The 20,986-nt window shown below is 40.5% G+C and overlaps 1 protein-coding gene and 1 long non-coding RNA gene across 6 annotated transcripts in view; one reads left to right on the top strand and one right to left on the bottom strand.

Moving 5' to 3' along the window:
* Positions 1 to 20,986, bottom strand: part of LOC117479099 (deoxyribonuclease-1-like) — a 72,992-nt gene that overhangs the window by 9,852 nt on the left and 42,154 nt on the right. Inside the window, exons 1-9 of one of the 5 annotated variants that reach the window (XM_034126114.1) lie at positions 7,568 to 7,677; positions 6,494 to 6,638; positions 5,904 to 5,995; positions 5,275 to 5,379; positions 4,931 to 5,034; positions 4,493 to 4,626; positions 4,018 to 4,172; positions 3,848 to 3,935; positions 2,828 to 2,999 (exon numbers count right to left, since the gene is read on the bottom strand). The exons of 1 other annotated variant lie outside the window; for it this stretch is intronic. In XM_034126114.1, coding sequence (XP_033982005.1) covers positions 2,904 to 2,999; positions 3,848 to 3,935; positions 4,018 to 4,172; positions 4,493 to 4,626; positions 4,931 to 5,034; positions 5,275 to 5,379; positions 5,904 to 5,995; positions 6,494 to 6,631 — 912 coding nt within the window. In that variant the 5' untranslated portion in view covers positions 6,632 to 6,638; positions 7,568 to 7,677 and the 3' untranslated portion in view covers positions 2,828 to 2,903. Of the gene's footprint in view, positions 1 to 1,720; positions 1,857 to 2,015; positions 2,101 to 2,827; positions 3,000 to 3,847; positions 3,936 to 4,017; positions 4,173 to 4,492; positions 4,627 to 4,930; positions 5,035 to 5,274; positions 5,380 to 5,903; positions 5,996 to 6,493; positions 6,639 to 7,567; positions 7,678 to 20,986 lie in introns of those variants that run through there. 3 more of the 5 variants (XM_034126115.1, XM_034126119.1, XM_034126116.1) reach the window with 3 other exon arrangements.
* Positions 17,999 to 18,753, top strand: LOC117479107. The gene is made up of 2 exons (XR_004555533.1): positions 17,999 to 18,248; positions 18,687 to 18,753. It is a non-coding gene; the product is annotated as an uncharacterized LOC117479107 (long non-coding RNA).

Here is a 20,986-nt window from a genome sequence, read left to right as displayed (position 1 = left end):
CACTTAGCTATTTTATCTACCTCTGGAACAAGCTAAACTAGTTATAAATATGTTTATTCTTCACTGTCGGCCTCACACATTACTAGATCAGCGAGCTGCATGAGACGATACTGACGGGCTGTCAGGAGAGGGAGAGCGGGGGAGAGAGAGGGGGAGAGAGAGGGGGAGAGAGAGAGGGAGAGAGAGAGGGAGAGAGAGGAAAAGAGAGCGCTTGCTCATTTCTCCCGTGTTATTATCCAAAGTGAATGTAAACTTGAATAATATACATAATTTGAATGTAATAATTAAGTTGATTGTTGTTTGTGGAAGCTCCAGTGAATGAGCCCCATTAACTGAGTTTTAAACATCACTTTAAATGGAAGATTTAAAGTGATGTTTAAATCTTCCATTTAGGCCCCGCCCACTCGATCGGATCGGCGATCGGTATCGGCAGATACTGATTCCGGCGATCGGCGATCGGCCCCAAAATTGGCGATCGGAGCATCCCTAGTAATTATGCATGTGACGATGCGACCGCAATAATGTCCTGTCATGAACACACATGTGTAACCAGCTCGAGGACCCGTAGCTGCACTACTTTAGCTGTCCCTAAATGTGCCTGACTAAAACACGAACGATATAATGCAGATCAAGGAAAACAAGGGGAATTTACAACAATGTTTCTTCTATACAGGCCAGCACCTCACATACTACCAGCGGAAAACCTGTGACGATAGATGATAGATTCTGCATGTCAGACTGACCCACCGAAGCTGTGTACTGTATTTTTTATGGGTTCAATGAACCGTTGATTTTGACAATAAAGTTCCGACAGTTTATATAAAATGTGTCATGATTATTCATGTTTGATGGGTAAAGTATATGCAGATTTCAAAAGCAAAAGGTTGTGTGTGGACTTTTTTTGTCATCAACAAATGGGTGTGTTATGCCATTGCTGTGTAGTATATAATATAATAGTAACGCCATGTACAATGACAGAATGAAATGAAATATTGCATAAAACCATATACACCAGTATTTATTTTCATGAACAATATTAGCATACGTTTTACAAATTTGCATACGCTCGTGCCGGGGCCGTGCCTCGCCCCCCTCTCCTGCAGGGGGCGTGGTCAGCTGCAGCTCATTTGCATTAAAGCTACGTCACAGAATCAGCCCTTGCAAAAACAGGGCTGGAAAAGAGCAAATAGAGCGAAATGAGGCTAAAATGAATGATCTGTTTGGTATTTTGAAAAAAAAACTTCACAGACATGTTTTATATAGGTATGGCCCTACAATATATTATGCAAATATAGCATGATAGGTCCACTTTAACTGACCACGCCTTGCCCATTCTGTCTGGACTGTTTATATTAATTATATTTTGATGCTAATACTTTTCTACTTTAACTTGAGTAACATTAATGCAGGACTTTTACTGTAAGAGTATGCATACACTCTGGTACTTTTACTTTTACTTAAGTACAAGATCTGAGTTATTCTCCCACCTCTGGACAGTAGTTACATAAGCTTCAAATCATAGGTGCGCTCCGGTACATCTGAAATGATCACTACACCCCTGCATATAACAGAACATCAAAGAAAACCAAGCTAATATCAAAAACTAAGATATGTCCTAATGAAAGCACAGCTTTAACCTTAGGGTGTTTTCACTTTCATGTACATTTTAAACACAATATACAACTTCTGCAAGGCTTTTCTGAGCTAAGGGTATTCTTACCTTACTCCCAGGAGATGAGCAGAGTTCACAAAATAGAGGTTAGGTTTCTCAGAGAGACTGATGTTCAAAAGTAAGAACCCAAATCAGCCAGCTGCCTTAACACAGAGCATTTATACCCTCCCCACCTCCCCACCTCCCTTTCTATCTAATTCCACACCCCTTAGTTGTCTTTACTTGGAAGTGAGTTGTCATTGTTGCAACACTCTATATTTTTCAATGCAAAAACACAGTTAAATGAAGAAATTATGAATAACACGTAATGAAAGTAAAAGAAAAACAAACTATAAGTACTTACAAGAATCCTCTTCAAACCCAGAAATGGGTCTATTGCTTCCTCTTTAAAAATGAGCATGAACATGTGTTTTCTGTATTTACTAAGTACTGTAGGAACAGTGAGACCAGATTAGAAAGTTCCTCATGTTCAAGCTTGAGTTCCTGTTTCTTGATAAGCAATGACGCGTGACCTTTATGTGTAAATGGTAAACATTGTTAGCAATAACAAAATGAAGCTTGTTGTAGACTCTCATCTCGTGACTTTAACTTAGTGTTTGAGTCTGAATCAATAATACATTTTATTTGGAACAGCTTCTTCTTATAATGTTCTGTTAATGGTTGGTCACAAGAGATGGATAGAGTCTATTATCCAGAGACTGGGTTATATCTGAGTTCAATCTGATGTCAGTAGGTTTTTAATATGTGTTGTGTAGATAAAAACTTAAATAGGAAAAGGCATAAGACACAATGCAATAACCTCCACTCTCCAGGAGTTACTGACCTTATAAGAAAATCCCATTATTGTGTTCTCTTTTAAAATGTGGGTGATTGCTATTCACAGGAATGCTAACCCTTCTGACGTTTGACCTTATGTGAGAATGCTGCTCATTGACTCAAGTAAACCACTAAATATTAAACTAAACTTGAGAGTCATTGTCCGAGTTACTCTGGATACACATTGTCTTTCTCTTCAGTAGAAACTGATATCCATTTCCTATAAAAGATCTCTTGGTTAATGCTCTCAATCATCATGTTTCATTTACCTCACCTTTTATAAACACTGCAATGAGACACTTCACTCTCCTGTTTCAAAAACACAAGTTTGCAATGAAATCATTTGGCTTTTTAAATGTTTTTTTATTCTTTTTCAATGCTGCATGGGTTCCAGAAATACTCCAACTGGGTAATCTTAATTTGGATTCAGTTTGCGTCTTTTGGACGGCTTCGGCTCCACCTCCGACTCCAGCTCCACCTCCACAGGGAAATGGTCACTGACGTCCTCCGCCTGAAAGAAACAGAGAAAACATTTTAGAAACTGAATTTCAATTTGTTGTTCTTCCAACTTGGCATACAGAACATAGTCTCAGTTCAACTTCTAACAGGTGGTTTCTTTGCACAAGATGTTTTTTTAGACCATCAACTCAATAGTTCAAAAACAAACAAAAAAATCACAAGCATTACTTAATCTAGTAATCAAGTAATCTAGTTCCTGACTGTAGTGACTACTCCTGTCAACTCTCACATCTCTGCACGCCTAATAACTTTATCTGTTCATCTGTTATCAGCTCAACATAATGATTTGCTCATCCACAGTGACATTAGATGTCAGAGCAAAGGAAACGTCTTGAAATAGCTGTTTTGTGTTAGTTAGATTATCTATGGCTCACATGGAATGATCATTAAGGTCTGATGCTATTTCAAAATGTCAAATATTTCATTTGATAAAATGCTGATCTTCACTGAAATAATATGCAGTCATGCTTTATTTTAGTTACGTACACTTAGGCTGAATTACTTTAGTTAAATGAGTGAGATTCTAAATATGGCTCACATGGAGTGATTTGAGGTCTGATGCACTTTATAATTTGAATGTATACAATACAAATGTGTTTATTGATTGATGGTTAAATGAGTAAATGCTTCACATGTACTGACTTCTGAACATGCCATTTACATGTGTGTTGTTTCAATAAAATGTGTCACTCAAACAAGATGCGCTGGCGAGGAGGATGTCGTGAGACAGCGTCACGCAAATTTGAAGATCGAGACGAAAAAAACCTTCGCCACCATTTTTATTCCGTGTCTTTGAATTGACTTTACATGTAATCGTGACGCGGTCCAGTGTGAACGTACCTCATTCGGATGATATGCCTTTATGAAGTTAAAGACCTTAGCGCTGTCTTTCACCACTCCCTCCTTCATGTCAGTGGTGACGACAATCCTGCAGAAACAGGAAGAGAGGTGGGATTAAGAGTGTGTGTGTGTGCATGCAAGTGTCTTCATGATTATCTGTGTGTGTTCACCTGTCGTAAGTGTGTATAGACTTTGCCACTGTAGTGTCAACACCGTTGGCGATCAGCCAGTGGAAGTTCTTGTTGGTGAAGAGGCGGATATCATCCCATTCTTTTGCTGTGACATACGTGCCGTCTGCGTTGAAGTCTCCGAGCACCATGATGTTCTGCAGGCAGAGGGAAACGGCTCAAACTAATTATTTGCAAACTAGATCAGAATAATGTCATGGTAATGAGCAATCTGAAAAACACAAATGTAAATGCCCCTATCTGAATATTGCTCTCTGTCGTCCACTCATTTTACACCAGAAAGAACTGCTCTATGTGAGTCATGTTTTTTAAAGAATGAAGTGTGTGTGTGTGTGTGTGTGTGTGTGTGTGTGTGTGTGTGTGTGTGTGTGTGTGTGTGTGTGTGTGTGTGTGTGTGTGTGTGTGTGTGTGTGTGTGTGTGTGTGTGTGTGTGTGTGTGTCTTGTACGTGATATTACATTGTTCGTCCATTTGAGTTTGGCCTCCTCCACCACGTCAACAAGGGCATCCAGTTGTTCTACAGTGGACTTCTTCCCTTCTGTAGCACTTAATGGAGAGGTGTGAATGGGGATCAGAACAAATTCCTTCACATCTGGAGACCAGGAGAGAGAGAGGAGTGAATGAAGAGAGACAATGACAACAGAAGAAATACCGCTAAAGTAAGTAAATGTACTTCATCACATTCAACCACTAATAAAAATGCAGGTATTTTTAGTGTGGCACTGACTGAGGTAAATGTGTCAGAAAATATTAGACCAAAGCAAATGATAGTTTTTTTAAAGTGGTGTTGGTGACGGACAGACCTCAGGATCTCCTCTCACACAAGTCTGGTGCTTAGTTCTCTATAATAGATAATCTACATTTCCAGTGAAAGAACAGAGTCTCTCCTCTAATACCGGTCTGTGTGGAGGAAAACTTGACGACGAAGGGCGGTCTGTCGAAGACGTCTGCCTTGTATCCAGTGTATTGGAAGCTGCCTGTCACGGTCACCGTCTCATCCCTGCAGAGGAAAGATGGAACTCTTTATTTAGAAGACGTCTCCAAACAGTGGATCGAGTTCATCGACTCTTTCTCATGGTCACATATTCACACAACTCCTGGAGCATTTTCTATGCTGTTTACACTCTTTATCAAACACATGTTTTCTCTTTCTGCTCACTGATCTGGGGAATTAACAAAGCAATACATACAGAAGATCATTTAGCTGTTGGTGTTTTGATTTAGGCAGTTTGTGTTTTACCTGTAGAGGAAAAGGTATCTCTCCCTATGGCGGATGCTGGTATCCAGAGGCAGGGGCTCACTGACGATGTAGCTGAAATGACGAGGAGAACCTCTGGGCAAACCTCTGGGGAATCACACACACACACACACACACAACACACACACCACACAACACACCACACACACACACACACACACACACACACACACACACACACACCACACACACACACACACCACACACACACACACACACACACACACACACACACAGACAGACAGACAGACAGACAGACAGACAGACAGACAGACAGACATATACCTTTTGTTTATCTTGAATCTTTATGTGAGTTCATGATCTGTCTAACTTTTTTACAAACTTCTACAATTGCAATTCTGATATGAAAGGAAAAATATGAATTGATTATAGTATGAAGTGTATCTGTATTAAGTCTATAGAATACTGTTTGTAGGCCAGGACTTCTCCACAATACTTCATTCAGATATTTTCACTCGTTTTGCCAAATACTGCGATTACTGAGATTTGGATATTGCAGTAGTCAAGATAACATTTAGATGAATGAAGCAGCCCTCACAGTCTGCGTGTGTGTGTGTTAGAATACTGTGTTTGCTCTTCATAAGTCTTACTGGTTAACAAGAGCCAGGAGTCTGTTGGGTACGCTCAGATCGTTGTTGCAGCGGACCTCCTGGATCAGAATGATGTCATAGCGCTGGACAATCTGAAAAACAACAACTTCTGATTGGTCAATTCTGACGGAAGTACTAAAGGGAACAGCAGAAGAAGACAGACAGGAAATGAACACTAAAGGGAACAGCAGAAGAAGACAGACAGACAGGAAGTGAACACTAAAGGGAACAGCAGAAGAAGACAGGCAGGAAGTGAACACTGAAGGGAACAGCAGAAGAAGACAGACAGGAAGTGAACACTAAAGGGAACAGGAGAAGAAGACAGACAGGAAGTGAACACTAAAGGGAACAGCAGAAGAAGACAGACAGAAGTCTAGTAAACACTGTACATGTTTCCTCATGTTGCTGAATGTTCTCTAAACGCTGCACTTCAGCATTATGTTTAAAATTACCATTACCTCACAAACCAATCATTGTTTTCCAAGAAAAGGAAACTCAAACAGGAAGTGGGTTACTATGTTTCACTTGCCAAGATACAGTCAAAACAACGAAGAACAAATAAGTATTGGATACCAAATTGAGTTTCAGACCTTTGTGATGATCTTTATCGCTTCCGGTTTATCGAATTTCCCGGTTCCAAAGTGTCGGATGTTGAAGGCTCCAATCAGCAGACAGGAGGTCACATGCAGCAGGGCCAAGAAGAGACCCAGAGCACAGAGCAGACGCATCCTGGGACTAACAGGTCACAGACATATATAGTTAGAAATACTTATAATCAATGTTAAAGCAGTTATAATTCTAAATCTTGACCGTAAGACAGATAGACAGTTATCATGTCATAGTTATACTGTGATGCACCTGATCCTGAACGCAGTCTTTTCCCCTGTTGGAACATTTAGTCAGGCAATGCCCTGAAGCACAATTTACTTTTTTACATTTAAGAAGCCAGTATTATTCTATTTCCTCCACGACATTTATCCACCTGCTTTTTACATCTGAAAGCATTCATGTTTTCTTCCAGGTGAATTCCCCATGAACTCTAAAGTTATGCGACATTACTGTCTTGTCTTTCTAATGTCTTAAAATGTATTTCAATAAAACAGTATGCAGCACTTAAAATGGTCTGTCTTATTTAAAGCTAATGTACCTGCATGATTCCATTTGTTCTTACCTTTTGTCTTCATGGTTGATTTAACATATAATGAATATAATGATGATTTAAGATAAAAGCGTCACCCACGACCGCTTCAGTTTGCTTAGGGAAGCTAATCTCAGCGTGGCTCATCAACCAGCTGCCATTACAGTATATCACTAAATTCAGGCACTAAAGGACCGTGTCTGGAGTAGAGTATTGGTGAGGTGGTAGACCTCTGGAGCCGTAAATAAACTACTCCTGCAGGAGAAACCCTGTGTCGGATCCCAGTCCCTATCCTTACTTTAGAGGGCCAATTTATAAAAAACTGAACATCTCAAAAGCCACACATCATAAATCGAGCAAAGTGCAGGTCATATAACAGATCATCAAACAAAACCAACCAATATCAAATTCACATATATGTCTAAATGAAAGTACAGCTTTAACCTTAGGGAGTTTTCACTCTCATTTAAATATCAAACCATTATATAACTACTGTGAGCCTTTTCCAGGTTAAGGGTATTCTTACCTTAGAGCTTAGAGCAAGCAGACACCCTCAGAGATGAGCAGAGTTGACCAAATAAGGGCTAAGTGTCAGAGAGACAAACCCCCAAAAGAGTACGTTCTTTGTCTTAACGCAGATCATTTATACTCTCCCCACCTCCCCACCTCCGTTTCTAAGTAACCCGCAATTTCCCCATCGTTGTCTTTCCTTGGAAGTGCGTTGTCATTGTTGCAACAACCATTATTTTTGAATAAAAAAATACAGTTAAACAAAGTCAAATAAAGAAATAATATTCAAACATAATCAGAAATGACAGAAAAGTACTTTCAAGAATCCCCTTGAATTACCTTCTAGACCAGAAACTGGTCAATTATTTTCTCTTTAATAATGAGAATGACAATTTGTGATCTGTATTTATTAAGTGGGAAGAGTGAGACAGGTTCAACATTTCACCATTTTAAAAGTTGAGTTCCTTTTTCTTGATAAGCAATGACTCGGTGGTAAACATTGTGTGCAATAACAAAATGAAGCTTGTTGTTGATTCTAAGACACTCCAGTGTTGGTGACTTTTCTGAACAGCAAGCACACAGATTGTGTTGGGTTGGTGGTATGAGGGGTTAAGGCTTGAGTCGTGTAAATGTATCATTACACTTTGACTTGATTGAATGTTGTAAATGTTTATTAACATCAGCTTATAATTGCAGTTTGGCGTCTAGGATCCAGCCTCACATCGAGCCATTCCCCTTGAGCTCCAAGGCTTTTCCGTGAATATATGATCTTGTTAGACTGCTATGTGTTGGCCTGGGACCGGCCTCAACGAGCCCACATTCAAGCAAAAATGAGTTTATAACCCTGCCCCGTAACCACCTGATATACCATTATAGTACAGCTTTAAAGCTTTAACAATGTATTCACACATTAAGAGTACCAGGGGAATAGTGGTCGGGGGGTATGAGCCTATTCTTCAAGATGGAGGGTGTAAATGCAAGCCTTTTCCAGGTTAAGGGTATTCTTACCTTACCCCTAAGACCAAGCAGACACCCTCAGAGATGAGCATAGTTTACCAGATAAAGGCTACGTGTCTCAGACAGACAAAAAAAAACAAAAGAGCACGTTCTTCCCTCCTTATCTTTCTTACAGTGCAGACACTTTTCCGCTTGCTCTTGCCTCTGCTTACTTTTTATGCTGATTTTCCTACTCTTATTCTCTGAAAACTTCGAGCAGCGGCTCCTGGACATTAACTTATCACTGGGACAGTTATTCTTCGTAAATAGACGGAGGGTTTCAGCCATATTTCAACATTTTTACGACGACCTCAGTCTTACAGTAGCGTGGCCTAGCAACAGCTAAAGCCTGGTAGGCTACTGCATGCTATTTAGCTTAAGCTAGTTGGTAGCAAAATGCCTCCATTCTCTACAGATGACTTCCACAAACTTCTACAGAAGATGGCTGTGTTGGAAATGAAAATGCAACGGTTGGAAGTTAACGTGGAAGTGAATGGACTATGTTGTGGGAATAACACCACTTTACCCGTGTTGCAAAATAATGGATAAGGGAATGCTCTGGTTTTCGGACAAAATTAACATGGGATCACTCCCGTCACCGGACGTACTTCGTCTCACTGGAATATTAACGGCCATAGTGAATATAAAATCGTCCCCATGTATCCGGCCAATGACGGGAGAGTTTTGAAAGAGACAAAACACTGTTCCATACATTTCAAAACACTTAAACAATTAAACAATGTTTACCCCAGGATTCAGGCACCTTCCCTGGCTTGTAAAGTGCAGTTATGTGCCCTGGAGGTATTGTACTATTTACAAAATGTATACCCAGGATTCAGGCACCTTCCCTGGCTTGTAAAGTGCAGTTATGCCCCATGGAGGTATTCTGCTATTTACAAAATGTAGCACTCTGTTTATTTCACACTTCAGCACCACGGACAGCGCTGAAGGGAAGTGGGATGCGCAGGAAGCCATGCTGCTACCCATAGTTAGCCCCCAGATCCCTCTCCGCATATAATATACAGCCACCTGTATATGGGCCCCTGCCCCATCATCAGGAGTGTCAACCAGCCCCGGTCCCGACTTCATTGGCCTCTTTCCTTCCCGCTTCCGCTTCCGCTGCTGCTGCCGCTCCAATGACCCATCAGGTTGCTCGTGCTCTGAAGAAGAGGTATCGTTGGGGTCTTGTCTGCTGCTCTCAGCAGTACTGTTATAGCAGCCCTCTTCGGAGGTCTCCCCATCTGACAGCGGTAGACATCCTTCAGATGCTGATGCAGCTGCTGCCGCATCTGATGACGCCCTGAACATGGAGCGGATTCTCAATGCCTCCTTTATTCCAGGCGCATTCACGTAGAACCGGTCCGCCGTGGTTACGTCGTGACACATAAACCTGGCGAGAATCGACCGGCTTTCTGGATCTTGGTGATGCTTGATATTGTCAGCCAGGGCAGTGCGCAGGATTGTGAAGGTGACGGCTGTTTCTAGCCCAGCATCAGCCCATGCCCTCTTCAAGTGAGTGTTCAGGTTCTTGGAGGCCCGATTCCCCCTTGTGAAAAGGAAGAATTCATTCTGAGGACCCAGCAATGCCTCTTTAATCCCCATCCACCGCATGACCCAGCTAAACTCCTCTACTGTAAGCGCCAGCTGTGCTTCGCCATATGTCTTGGCCGTCTTGTGATCCTGCACATGGATGATGTAGCCCTCAGCAGTTCCCCTTTTGGCCGCCTCTAAGACCTCAGTGTTTTTCATATTTGCGTACACGCCCGGACGGTGGCCATACAGGAGGCTCCAATGGAGGGTGAGATAGCCATAGAGAAGCTTCTGGGTGGTTGAGGTCGGCTTGCCGGCCATCATGTCGAGGAGCTCCGGGATGCGCTTCTCAGCGGCCGCCATGGCGGGCTAAGCTCCATAAACTGACTAAATCACCCAGAGAGGTCACCTTTCTAGCCCAAATATATATAATACAAATACATTTAAATAGTAAAAGGTGCAATTGTGCTCTGCATTACCCGGAATTGGATTTTCATAGCCCCACGATAGTGATTAAAAATCATTTTCATGGGAAAAAGTGTTAAAACGCGTGATTAAATTATATGCAGGACCCCAGTGAGCTCCAGACTATGTGCATTGTGTTGGGGAACCATATAAATGATAGAATAAATACATTGAAATGCAAAAATAATGATTTAAAATCATTTTAGGGGGACAATTGTGGAGAGGAGCCTGAAAATGACTCTCCAGCAGCCCGGATAACTACCAGTTCATCTGCTTTAAATGTGGTGGTAATAGTGGCATTAACTAGTACCCAGTACTGGGAGAGAACCAGGCTACAGCACATCTATTTTCTACCCAGGAATAAGTGCTCAAAACATGGGTAAAAGTGTGTTAAAAAGTCGGGGAACATGTTTCAAATGACAGCAGACTGCTGCTTGTTGGCAGGCTCACCTGTCTCACACACACCCAGGGGGGAAAAGAGAACACATTGACCCCGGAATAAGTGTCTGAATAATAGGCACATTAGTGCTTAAAGTCGGGGGAACTGTTTTAATTCAGGACCAGGGTGAAGAGATGACACATTGACCCAGGAATAAGTGCTCAAAACGTGGGTAAAAGTGTGTTAAAAAGTCGGGGGAACTGTTTAAAATGACAGCAGACTGCTGCTTGTTGGCAGGCTGACTCAGTTCACTTGTCTCACACACACCCAGGGGGGAAAAGATAACACTTGTACCCAGGAATAAGTGTTTGAAAGGCGGGGAAAAGTTGTTTGAAATATTATAATACCTCCAGGGCGCATAACTGCACTTTACAAGCCAGAAATAATGTTTAAATGGTCGGGGAAAGTATTTTTAAATGTCTGGAAGAGAGTTTTAGCCAGTCATTTTGCACGATATCATTTAACATTGACGCTCTCCTGAAAATGCACAGAATATGTGCATTTTCAGGAGAGCGTCAATGTTAAATGATATCGTGCAAAATGACTGGCTAAAACCCAGGAATAAGTGTTTGAAAGGCGGGGAAAAGTTGTTAAAATAGTCTGATACCTCCAGGGCGGCATAACATGGGTAAAAAGTGTGTTAAAAGGTCGGGGAACATGTTTCAAATGACAGCAGACTGGTGGTTGTTAGCAGGCTGACTCAGTTCACTTGTCTCACACACACCCAGGGGGGAAAAGATAACAGATTTAGCCAGGAATAAGTGTCTGAATCATGGGCACATTAGTGTTTAAAGTCGGGGGAACTGTTTTAATGCAGGACCAGGGTGAAGAGATGACACATTGACCCAGGAATGAGTGCTCAAAACGTGGGTAAAAGTGTGTTAAAAAGTCGGGGGAACTGTTTAAAATGACAGCAGACTGCTGCTTGTTGGCAGGCTGACTCAGTTCACCTGTCTCACACACACCCAGGGGGGAAAGATAACACTTGTACCCAGGAATAAGTGTTTGAAAGGCGGGGAAAAGTTGTTTGAAATAGTATAATACCTCCAGGGCGCATAACTGCACTTTACAAGCCAGAAATAATGTTTAAATGGTCGGGGAAAGTATTTTTAAATGTCTGGAAGATGATTTGATCACTGAGCACAATCTGGATTTTATGCTTTTAACGGAAACTTGGATTGAACAAAATAACAGTGCAGCTGTTCTTATCGAATCAACACCTCCCAACTTTAGTTTTATGAGTCAGGAAAGAATGCATAAGAAAGGGGGTGGAGTTGCTATTTTGTTCAATAATTCCATTCAATGCAGGAAGACATCTTATGGGAACTTTGCTTCTTTTAAATATGTGGCCCTTCAGCTGAAATGCTCCTCTCGAGCTCTGTTCCTAAATATCTATAGACCACCTAAATACTGTGCAAGCTTTTTTGATGACTTTACTGAACTGCTGTCTATAGTGTGTATTGACTTTGACCGTCTAGTCATTGTTGGTGATTTTAACATCCATGTTGACAACCCCCAGGACAGAGGGGCTAAAGAACTGTTTTGTGTTCTTGATAACTATGGACTGACTCAGCATGTGGCGGAGCCCACGCACAATAAGGGGCACACTCTGGACTTAATTATCTCAAAGGGTCTGAATATCTCAAAGGTTGTGGTGACTGATGTTGCACTCTCTGATCATTCCTGTGTTTTCTTTGAGAGCTCTATTTCTGTTCACAAAAATGTTCAGAAAGAGGTAACCACAAAGCGATATTTAACTGAAAATACTAGGGAAATGTTTACTCATCATTTTTCATCCACACTTGCCCCTGCTAACATCTCAGTAAATGAGCTAGTAGATCATTTTAATTCAAAAATTAAAAATGTTATAGATACCATTGCTCCAACTAAGGTAAAGGAAGTGATTGGCAAGAAAATATCTCCATGGAGAAAGGCCATGACCGTGAGAACAGAAAAAAGAGAGTGTCGAAAAGCTGAACGTAGGTGGCGAAAAACAAATCTCCAGGTTCACTTTGAAATCTATAAAGATTTATAATAAGGGTATTCTTACCTTACCCCTAAGACCAAGCAGACACCCTCAGAGATGAGCATAGTTTACCAGATAAAGGCTACGTGTCTCAGACAGACAAAAACCCCAAAAGAGCACGTTCTTTGTCTTAACACAGATCATATATACTTTCCCACCTGCCTACCTCCATTTCTATCCAAACCACAATCTCGCCCTTTGTTGTTAGTTATAAAGAAATTATATTCAAACTTAATACAAAATTCAAGAAACACAAACTATGACTACTTACAAGAATCCCCTTGAAATACCTTCAAAACCATTAAAAAACTTGCATGAAAATGTATGTTTAGTGTTTACTAAGTGGGAAGAGTGAGACCAGATAAAAGAGTTCCCCATGTTCAAGCTTGAGTTCCTGTTTCTCGATAAGCAATGACTCGTGATCTTTATGTGTAAACAGTACATTGTTAGCAATAACAAAATGAAGCTTGTTGTAGACTCTCATCTCGTTAACAAGACCTACTGTGTGACTCTAACTTAGTGTTTGAGTCTGAATCAATAATACATTTTATTTGGAACAGCTTTCAGAACAACATCTCATGTTCTGTTAATGGTTGGTCACAAGAGATGGATATAGTCTATTATCCAGAGACTGGGTTATATCTGAGTTCAATTTGATGTCAGTAGGTTTTTCAAATGTTTTGTGTAGATAATAACTTAAATAGGAAAAGGCATAGGGCACTCCAGTGTTGGTGACTTTTCTGAACAGCAAGCCCACAGATTGTGTTGGGTTGGTGGTATGAGGGGTTAAGGCATGTGTTGTGTAATGAATCATTTTAACTCAACTTGACTGAACTCCATTTCAGTCAGACAAATCACGTTTGAAATGTTTATTAACAGCAGCTTATAGTTTCAGTTTGGATCCAGCTTCACATCGAGCCATTCCCCTTGAGCTTCAAGGCTTTTCCCTGAATATATGATCTTGTTAGACTGCTATGTGTCGGCCTGGGACCGGCCTCAACGAGCCCACGTTCAAGCAAAAATGAGTTTATAATCCTGCCCCGTAACCACCTGATATACCATTATAGTACAGCTTTAAAGCTTTAACAATGTATTCACACATTAAGAGTACCAGGGGAATAGTGGTCGGGGGGTATGAGCCTATTCTTCAAGATGGAGGGTGTAAATGCAAGCCTTTTCCAGGTTAAGGGTATTCTTACCTTACCCCTAAGACCAAGCAGACACCCTCAGAGATGAGCATAGTTTACCAGATAAAGGCTAAGTGTCTCAGACAGACAAAAACCCCAAAAGAGCACGTTCTTTGTCTTAACACAGATCATATATACTTTCCCACCTGCCTACCTCCATTTCTATCTAAACCACAATCTCGCCCTTTGTTGTTAGTTATAAAGAAATTATATTCAAACTTAATACAAAATTCAAGAAACACAAACTAAGTACTTACCAGAATCCCCTTGAAATACCTTCAAAACCATTAAAAAACTTGCATGAAAATGTATGTTTAGTGTTTACTAAGTGGGAAGAGTGAGACCAGATAAAAGAGTTCCTCATGTTCAAGCTTGAGTTCCTGTTTCTTGATAAGCAATGACTCGTGATCTTTATGTGTAAACAGTACATTGTTAGCAATAACAAAATGAAGCTTGTTGTAGACTCTCATCTCGTTAACAAGACCTACTGTGTGACTTTAACTTAGTGTTTGAGTCTGAATCAATAATACATTTTATTTGGAACAGCTTTCAGAACTACATCTCATTTTCTGTTAATGGTTGGTCACAAGAGATGGATATAGTCTATTATCCAGAGACTGGGTTATATCTGAGTTCAATTTGATGTCAGTAGGTTTTTCAAATGTTTTGTGTAGATAATAACTTAAATAGGAAAAGGCATAAGACACTCCAGTGTTGGTGACTTTTCTAAACAGCAAGCTCACAGATTGTGTTGGGTTGGTGGTATGAGGGGTTAAGGCATGTGTCGTGTAATGAATCATTTCAACTCAACTTGACTGAACTCCATTTCAGTCAGACAAATCACGTTTGAAATGTTTATTAACAGCAGCTTATAGTTTCAGTTTGGATCCAGCTTCACATCGAGCCATTCCCCTTGAGCTCCAAGGCTTTTCTATGAATATATTATCTAGTGAGATACCTTCTAGACCAGAAACTGGTCAATTATTTTCTCTTTAATAATGAGAATGACAATTTGTGATCTGTATTTACTAAGTGGGAAGAGTGAGACAGGTTCAACATTTCACCATTTTAAAAGTTGAGTTCCTTTTTCTTGATAAGCAATGACTCGGTGGTAAACATTGTGTGCAATAACAAAATGAAGCTTGTTGTTGATTCTAAGACACTCCAGTGTTGGTGACTTTTCTGAACAGCAAGCACACAGATTGTGTTGGGTTGGTGGTATGAGGGGTTAAGGCTTGAGTCGTGTAAATGTATCATTACACTTTGACTTGATTGAATGTTGTAAATGTTTATTAACATCAGCTTATAATTGCAGTTTGGCGTCTAGGATCCAGCCTCACATCGAGCCATTCCCCTTGAGCTCCAAGGCTTTTCCGTGAATATATGATCTTGTTAGACTGCTATGTGTCGGCCTGGGACCGGCCTCAACGAGCCCACGTTCAAGCAAAAATGAGTTTATAACCCTGCCCCGTAACCACCTGATATACCATTATAGTACAGCTTTAAAGCTTTAACAATGTATTCACACATTAAGAGTACCAGGGGAATAGGGGTCGGGGGGTATGAGCCTATTCTTCAAGATGGAGGGTGTAAATGCAAGCCTTTTCCAGGTTAAGGGTATTCTTACCTTACCCCTAAGACCAAGCAGACACCCTCAGAGATGAGCATAGTTTACCAGATAAGGGCTACGTGTCTCAGACAGACAAAAACCCCAAAAGAGCAGGTTCTTTGTCTTAACACAGATCATATATACTTTCCCACCTGCCTACCTCCATTTCTATCCAAACCACAATCTCGCCCTTTGTTGTTAGTTATAAAGAAATTATATTCAAACTTAATACAAAATTCAAGAAACACAAACTAAGTACTTACCAGAATCCCCTTGAAATACCTTCAAAACCATTAAAAAACTTGCATGAAAATGTATGTTTAGTGTTTACTAAGTGGGAAGAGTGAGAACAGATAAAAGAGTTCCTCATGTTCAAGCTTGAGTTCCTGTTTCTTGATAAGCAATGACTCGTGATCTTTATGTGTAAACAGTACATTGTTAGCAATAACAAAATGAAGCTTGTTGTAGACTCTCATCTCGTTAACAAGACCTACTGTGTGACTTTAACTTAGTGTTTGAGTCTGAATCAATAATACATTTTATTTGGAACAGCTTTCAGAACAACATCTCATGTTCTGTTAATGGTTGGTCACAAGAGATGGATATAGTCTATTATCCAGAGACTGGGTTATATCTGAGTTCAATTTGATGTCAGTAGGTTTTTCAAATGTTTTGTGTAGATAATAACTTAAATAGGAAAAGGCATAGGACACTCCAGTGTTGGTGACTTTTCTGAACAGCAAGCACACAGATTGTGTTGGGTTGGTGGTATGAGGGGTTAATGCATGTGTCGTGTAATGAATCATTTTAACTCAACTTGACTGAACTCCATTTCAGTCAGACAAATCACGTTTCAAATGTTTATTAACAGCAGTTTATATTCAGTTTGGATCCAGCTTCACATCGAGCCATTCCCCTTGAGCTCCAAGGCTTTTCCGTGAATATATTATCTAGTGAGACTGCTATGTGTCGACCTGGGACCGGCCACAACGAGCACCTGGGCTTTGAGGGGAATATACTATTTATTTTGGGGTGGGAATCAGGAGGCTCCCCACGATATGATACTATCGGGATACTTAAGCCACGATACGATAGTATTGCGATTCTACGATATGCTAAGTATTGCGATACGATATATTGCGATATTATAAAACGGACAAGTCAAATCAAGCAATCTGATTGGTTCTTAGCCGTGATATACTGAGCGTATACCACGGGTAGAATTGTAGTTACTTTTCACAACAAGTCAGTATCCCTCCGCGTCTGAGAAAAACTGTATACAGTTGGGCTGAAAAGCAAACTGCATGCAGTTTGCTTTTCAAACTGGGACAATAAAACAGCGGAGAAGTAACGGGGCAGAAACCCTATCGAAGCAGTTCCTACCGTTGCTACATAGTTCAAACAATAACAACGGACTATTTTTGATCTGCCTGTCGGGTATTCTTTTACCCATAATGACCGCCTCGCTGCACATTATCCCTTACTTAACTTCGACCTCCGGGGTAAAAAAGTATCACCATTCAAAAGCTTTCTGATGCGGGTCTTGAAACAAAGCAGAGAAATGATGACCGTTAGTGGCCACAGGTGCGAAAGCTCTCTCCAGAGCTACTGGAAGCCGAATCTCGGGGACCGGAGAAAGTGGAGCAATATTCTCGCCACGCAAAGCAACAGCCTAGAACAACTTCAACCTATACAAGTAACCACGTAAGCCATGCTACTGATGCTGGACAGTTTTTCAGTGGGTGCACAATAAACGGCAACATACACATTAATGTAAATAAATAGCCAAATAATGGATCAACGCTCTCTGTCTAATATGTTCGCTAGCTGTTAGTGTTGTTGCATAGCAACCACCTCGCACTATGTTTCGTGCAGAAGGCAACGGAGGGACTATTTTATTTTGAACATCATTATTTACTAATAAAAACTATTTAAATTAGAGTGTGTATTTTTCTTTCCTATTGCCACACTTGGTAACCGTTTTATAAAAGCAATAGCTCACTTCAGGCCGTGGTATATGCTCATTATATCACGGCTAAGGGGGTTGTCGACCCTCCGCTTCGCGTCGGGCCGAACCACGCCCCTTAGCGGTGATATAATGAGCATATTATAGAGGCTTTGCATATGACGTCACGGGTAACGTGACGTCAGCCCAACGGCCATACTGGAGTACCAAAACAGACACCGTAATACGTCAGAGCTGTTTTTTTACCGGACATATAATGGTTAACTTCTGTGCCATTGTTGGCTGCGGCAACAGAGGTGATCGAAACAGGGGGCCGAAGTCATTTTACAGGCTGCCGGCGGTTATAACACACCAGGGTGAAGCAACACATGAACTTTCAAAGCGTCGCCGGGAAAAATGGCTCAATAGGATCGGACGGGAGGATCTCAAACCATCCAACCACAACTATACTCGCGTTTGTGGGGATCATTTCACGTCAGGTAAGTGTCGGGTTTTACATACAAACATTCAAAATGAACATATAACCCACGTACTAAGACATGTATCTTAACAAGGAAATAGGAATCCTGGAGTCTGTGTCATCGATCGACATATCAGATTGTGGAGTATCTCCAAAGTAAAGTCATCCCTTGCCTCAGGTCATCTTCACACCAGTCTGTCAGTCCCCTGCAGTGCTTCGTTTAACTGTAATTTAAAGTAATTCCTCCCCCTATTGGCCATTTGATTATATGTAAACAGTAAAGGCTGTACAGTCCCTGGCACCTTTTCAGAGGCTTTTGGTTTCCACAATTATTTGTCATGTTCCTATGTCTTTAAATATATCTAAAGTCTGACTTCGCCTGTCAAAAGAGGTCAAATTTGTATTAATTAACAGTTCACCCAGGATATAAATGACCTACAATCTGATTTATTTGCAGGTAAACCAGTGGCACTTTTTGACAAAAATCATCCTGACTGGGCACCGTCTGTCAAATTGGGCCACGAGAAAATGACAGCACCTTCCCCTGCTACACATGCCAGGTATAAACGCGCCAGAAAAAGGTCATCCATCGCACTACTTGATCTCTACAGCATGGTATCTGATATACCATCTCTAGAAGAGCCCGCACCAGTCCTGGGAGCCACTGGGGAAGAAGAAGGACTGATTGAACCAGAGACTGGCACTGCAACTCAGACTGATTTGACTGGTGAAATGATTGACAAAATGTCATTTGAAATTAATAATGTAACAACAGAAAATGTTAATTTAAAAGAAAAGCTTGTAAAGTCCACCATTTCAGAGAGTACATTTAAGGGCGATGATGACCGTGTGCGGTTCTACACGGGACGTCCTACTTTTGCTATTCTAATGATGGTATACAATCTTGTGGAACTGCACATCAGTGTGAACGCTAAGAGTTCACTGTCTACATTTCAACAGTTTATACGGACACTAATGAAATTAAGATTAAACCAACCCCTGCAAGAGCTGGCTTATAAATTCAACACATCCACGTCTACAGTATCCCGTGTGCTTACCTTGATTATCGACGTCATGTTCAAACGTATGAGTTTCCTTTTGAAGTGGCCATCTCGAGAGGAACTCCAACTGACAATGCCTATGGATTTCCGCACTCATTTTGGTACTAAAGTGGCTGTTATAATAGACTGCTTTGAAGTTTTCATTGACAGGACATCAAATGTAATGGCACGGGCTCAGACTTGGTCAAACTACAAACATCACATCACCATAACATGTCTGATAGGAATCTGTCCGCAGGGTGTTATATCATTAATTTCAAGGGCAAGGGGTGGCAGGTCCAGTGATAAGCATATTACAGAAAATGGTGGCTTCTTAGATAACATTTTGCCTGGTGATTTGATTTTGGCAGACCGAGGTTTCAATATAAGTGACTCAGTGGGTTTCATGTGTGCTGAGGTTAAGGGGCCTGCATTCATGAAAGGCCGGAAACAATTATCAATGAAAGATGTTATTGACACAAGGAAAATTGCTAACGTGCGAATTCATGTTGAGCGTGTCATAGGATGTGTAAGGCAGCGATATACCATTTTGGGAGGACCAATTCCTATAGATTTGTTACTTTCTAAAGATGTAGATGGGATTACATTGATGGATAAAATAGCTGAAGTGTGCTGTGACCTGAATAATTTGTGTGACACTGTAATACCCGTTGATTGAGCCTTTACATCAATCAACCCATATCAGATTTAAAAATATGACATGTTTGTATTGTAACTAGTATTACATTATTGTCAATGTTGTACTTGGTCAATTAAATGTCTTGATAATCAGAGCAGTGATTTGGGGTTTGGTTGTGTAGGGGAATGTTTGAAAAATTATTTAAGCTGTTTTCAGGCATGGAAGGTTAATGTTTTTCTCTCAAGTTTTCTATTGTCACATTGGACACATCCCAAATTGCTTGAATGTGGTTTCAGACCTGCACTGCACACTGTAATAGTACTGGTAGAATATTTAAGCTTGGGTAAATACATTTTGAAAAAAACAATTGAAAGGGCAAAGTATTATATTTATTACAGGTTTCCAAGTTACCCATTGAAAAAGAGTGAAAAACAAGTACATGCTCCTTGAACTGTACGCTGCAGAGATCACCTCACATAACAGAGATAGATTAACATTGTGTCCATATTACAGTTTCTTTCAATGCTAAAACACATTTTTTGAAAGCAGGGCTTATTTTCTCAAAACACTAAACACAATTCACAAAACCATACACACAAAGTGCAAAACACCTACTGCAGAATGAAGCACTGCACCCAGAACTACAGAAACACCAAAGTTTTGCACCAAATGGCACACACTTCATTTATAGTACAAGACATTTTGTAAAACCAACTACACACCATCGTGCTCAAGCACACTCATCTTTTATGGCGTTTGATATAGAGAATTCTGCAAATAAAGATTGTTCAAGTCTCCAAAATATGTGCAGAAACACAAATATACTGTTGTTATACTTTACTTTTCAAAAAGTGGAAAGTTGAATTGCAAATTGGGTGCAGAGCTGAACATGTGTTTAGAGTTTTGGATATTTGAGCTGAGGTTTTGCTCTTTCAATGTCAGTTTAAATAATGATGCTTTGTGTCATTTTAGTGTGCACAACTTTTTTTGGTTGTTACACTTACATGTTCTTTATATAGATTTGATGTAAAAGAAACATGTTTAATCAAATAAATATATACACTGTCATTCAGATCG

Source organism: Trematomus bernacchii, unplaced genomic scaffold (assembly GCF_902827165.1).
Source record: "Trematomus bernacchii unplaced genomic scaffold, fTreBer1.1, whole genome shotgun sequence".
Lineage (NCBI taxonomy): Eukaryota > Metazoa > Chordata > Actinopteri > Perciformes > Nototheniidae > Trematomus > Trematomus bernacchii.
The sequence above is the reverse complement of the archived record's forward strand: the minus strand, read 5'-3'. Positions and strand labels throughout refer to the sequence as shown.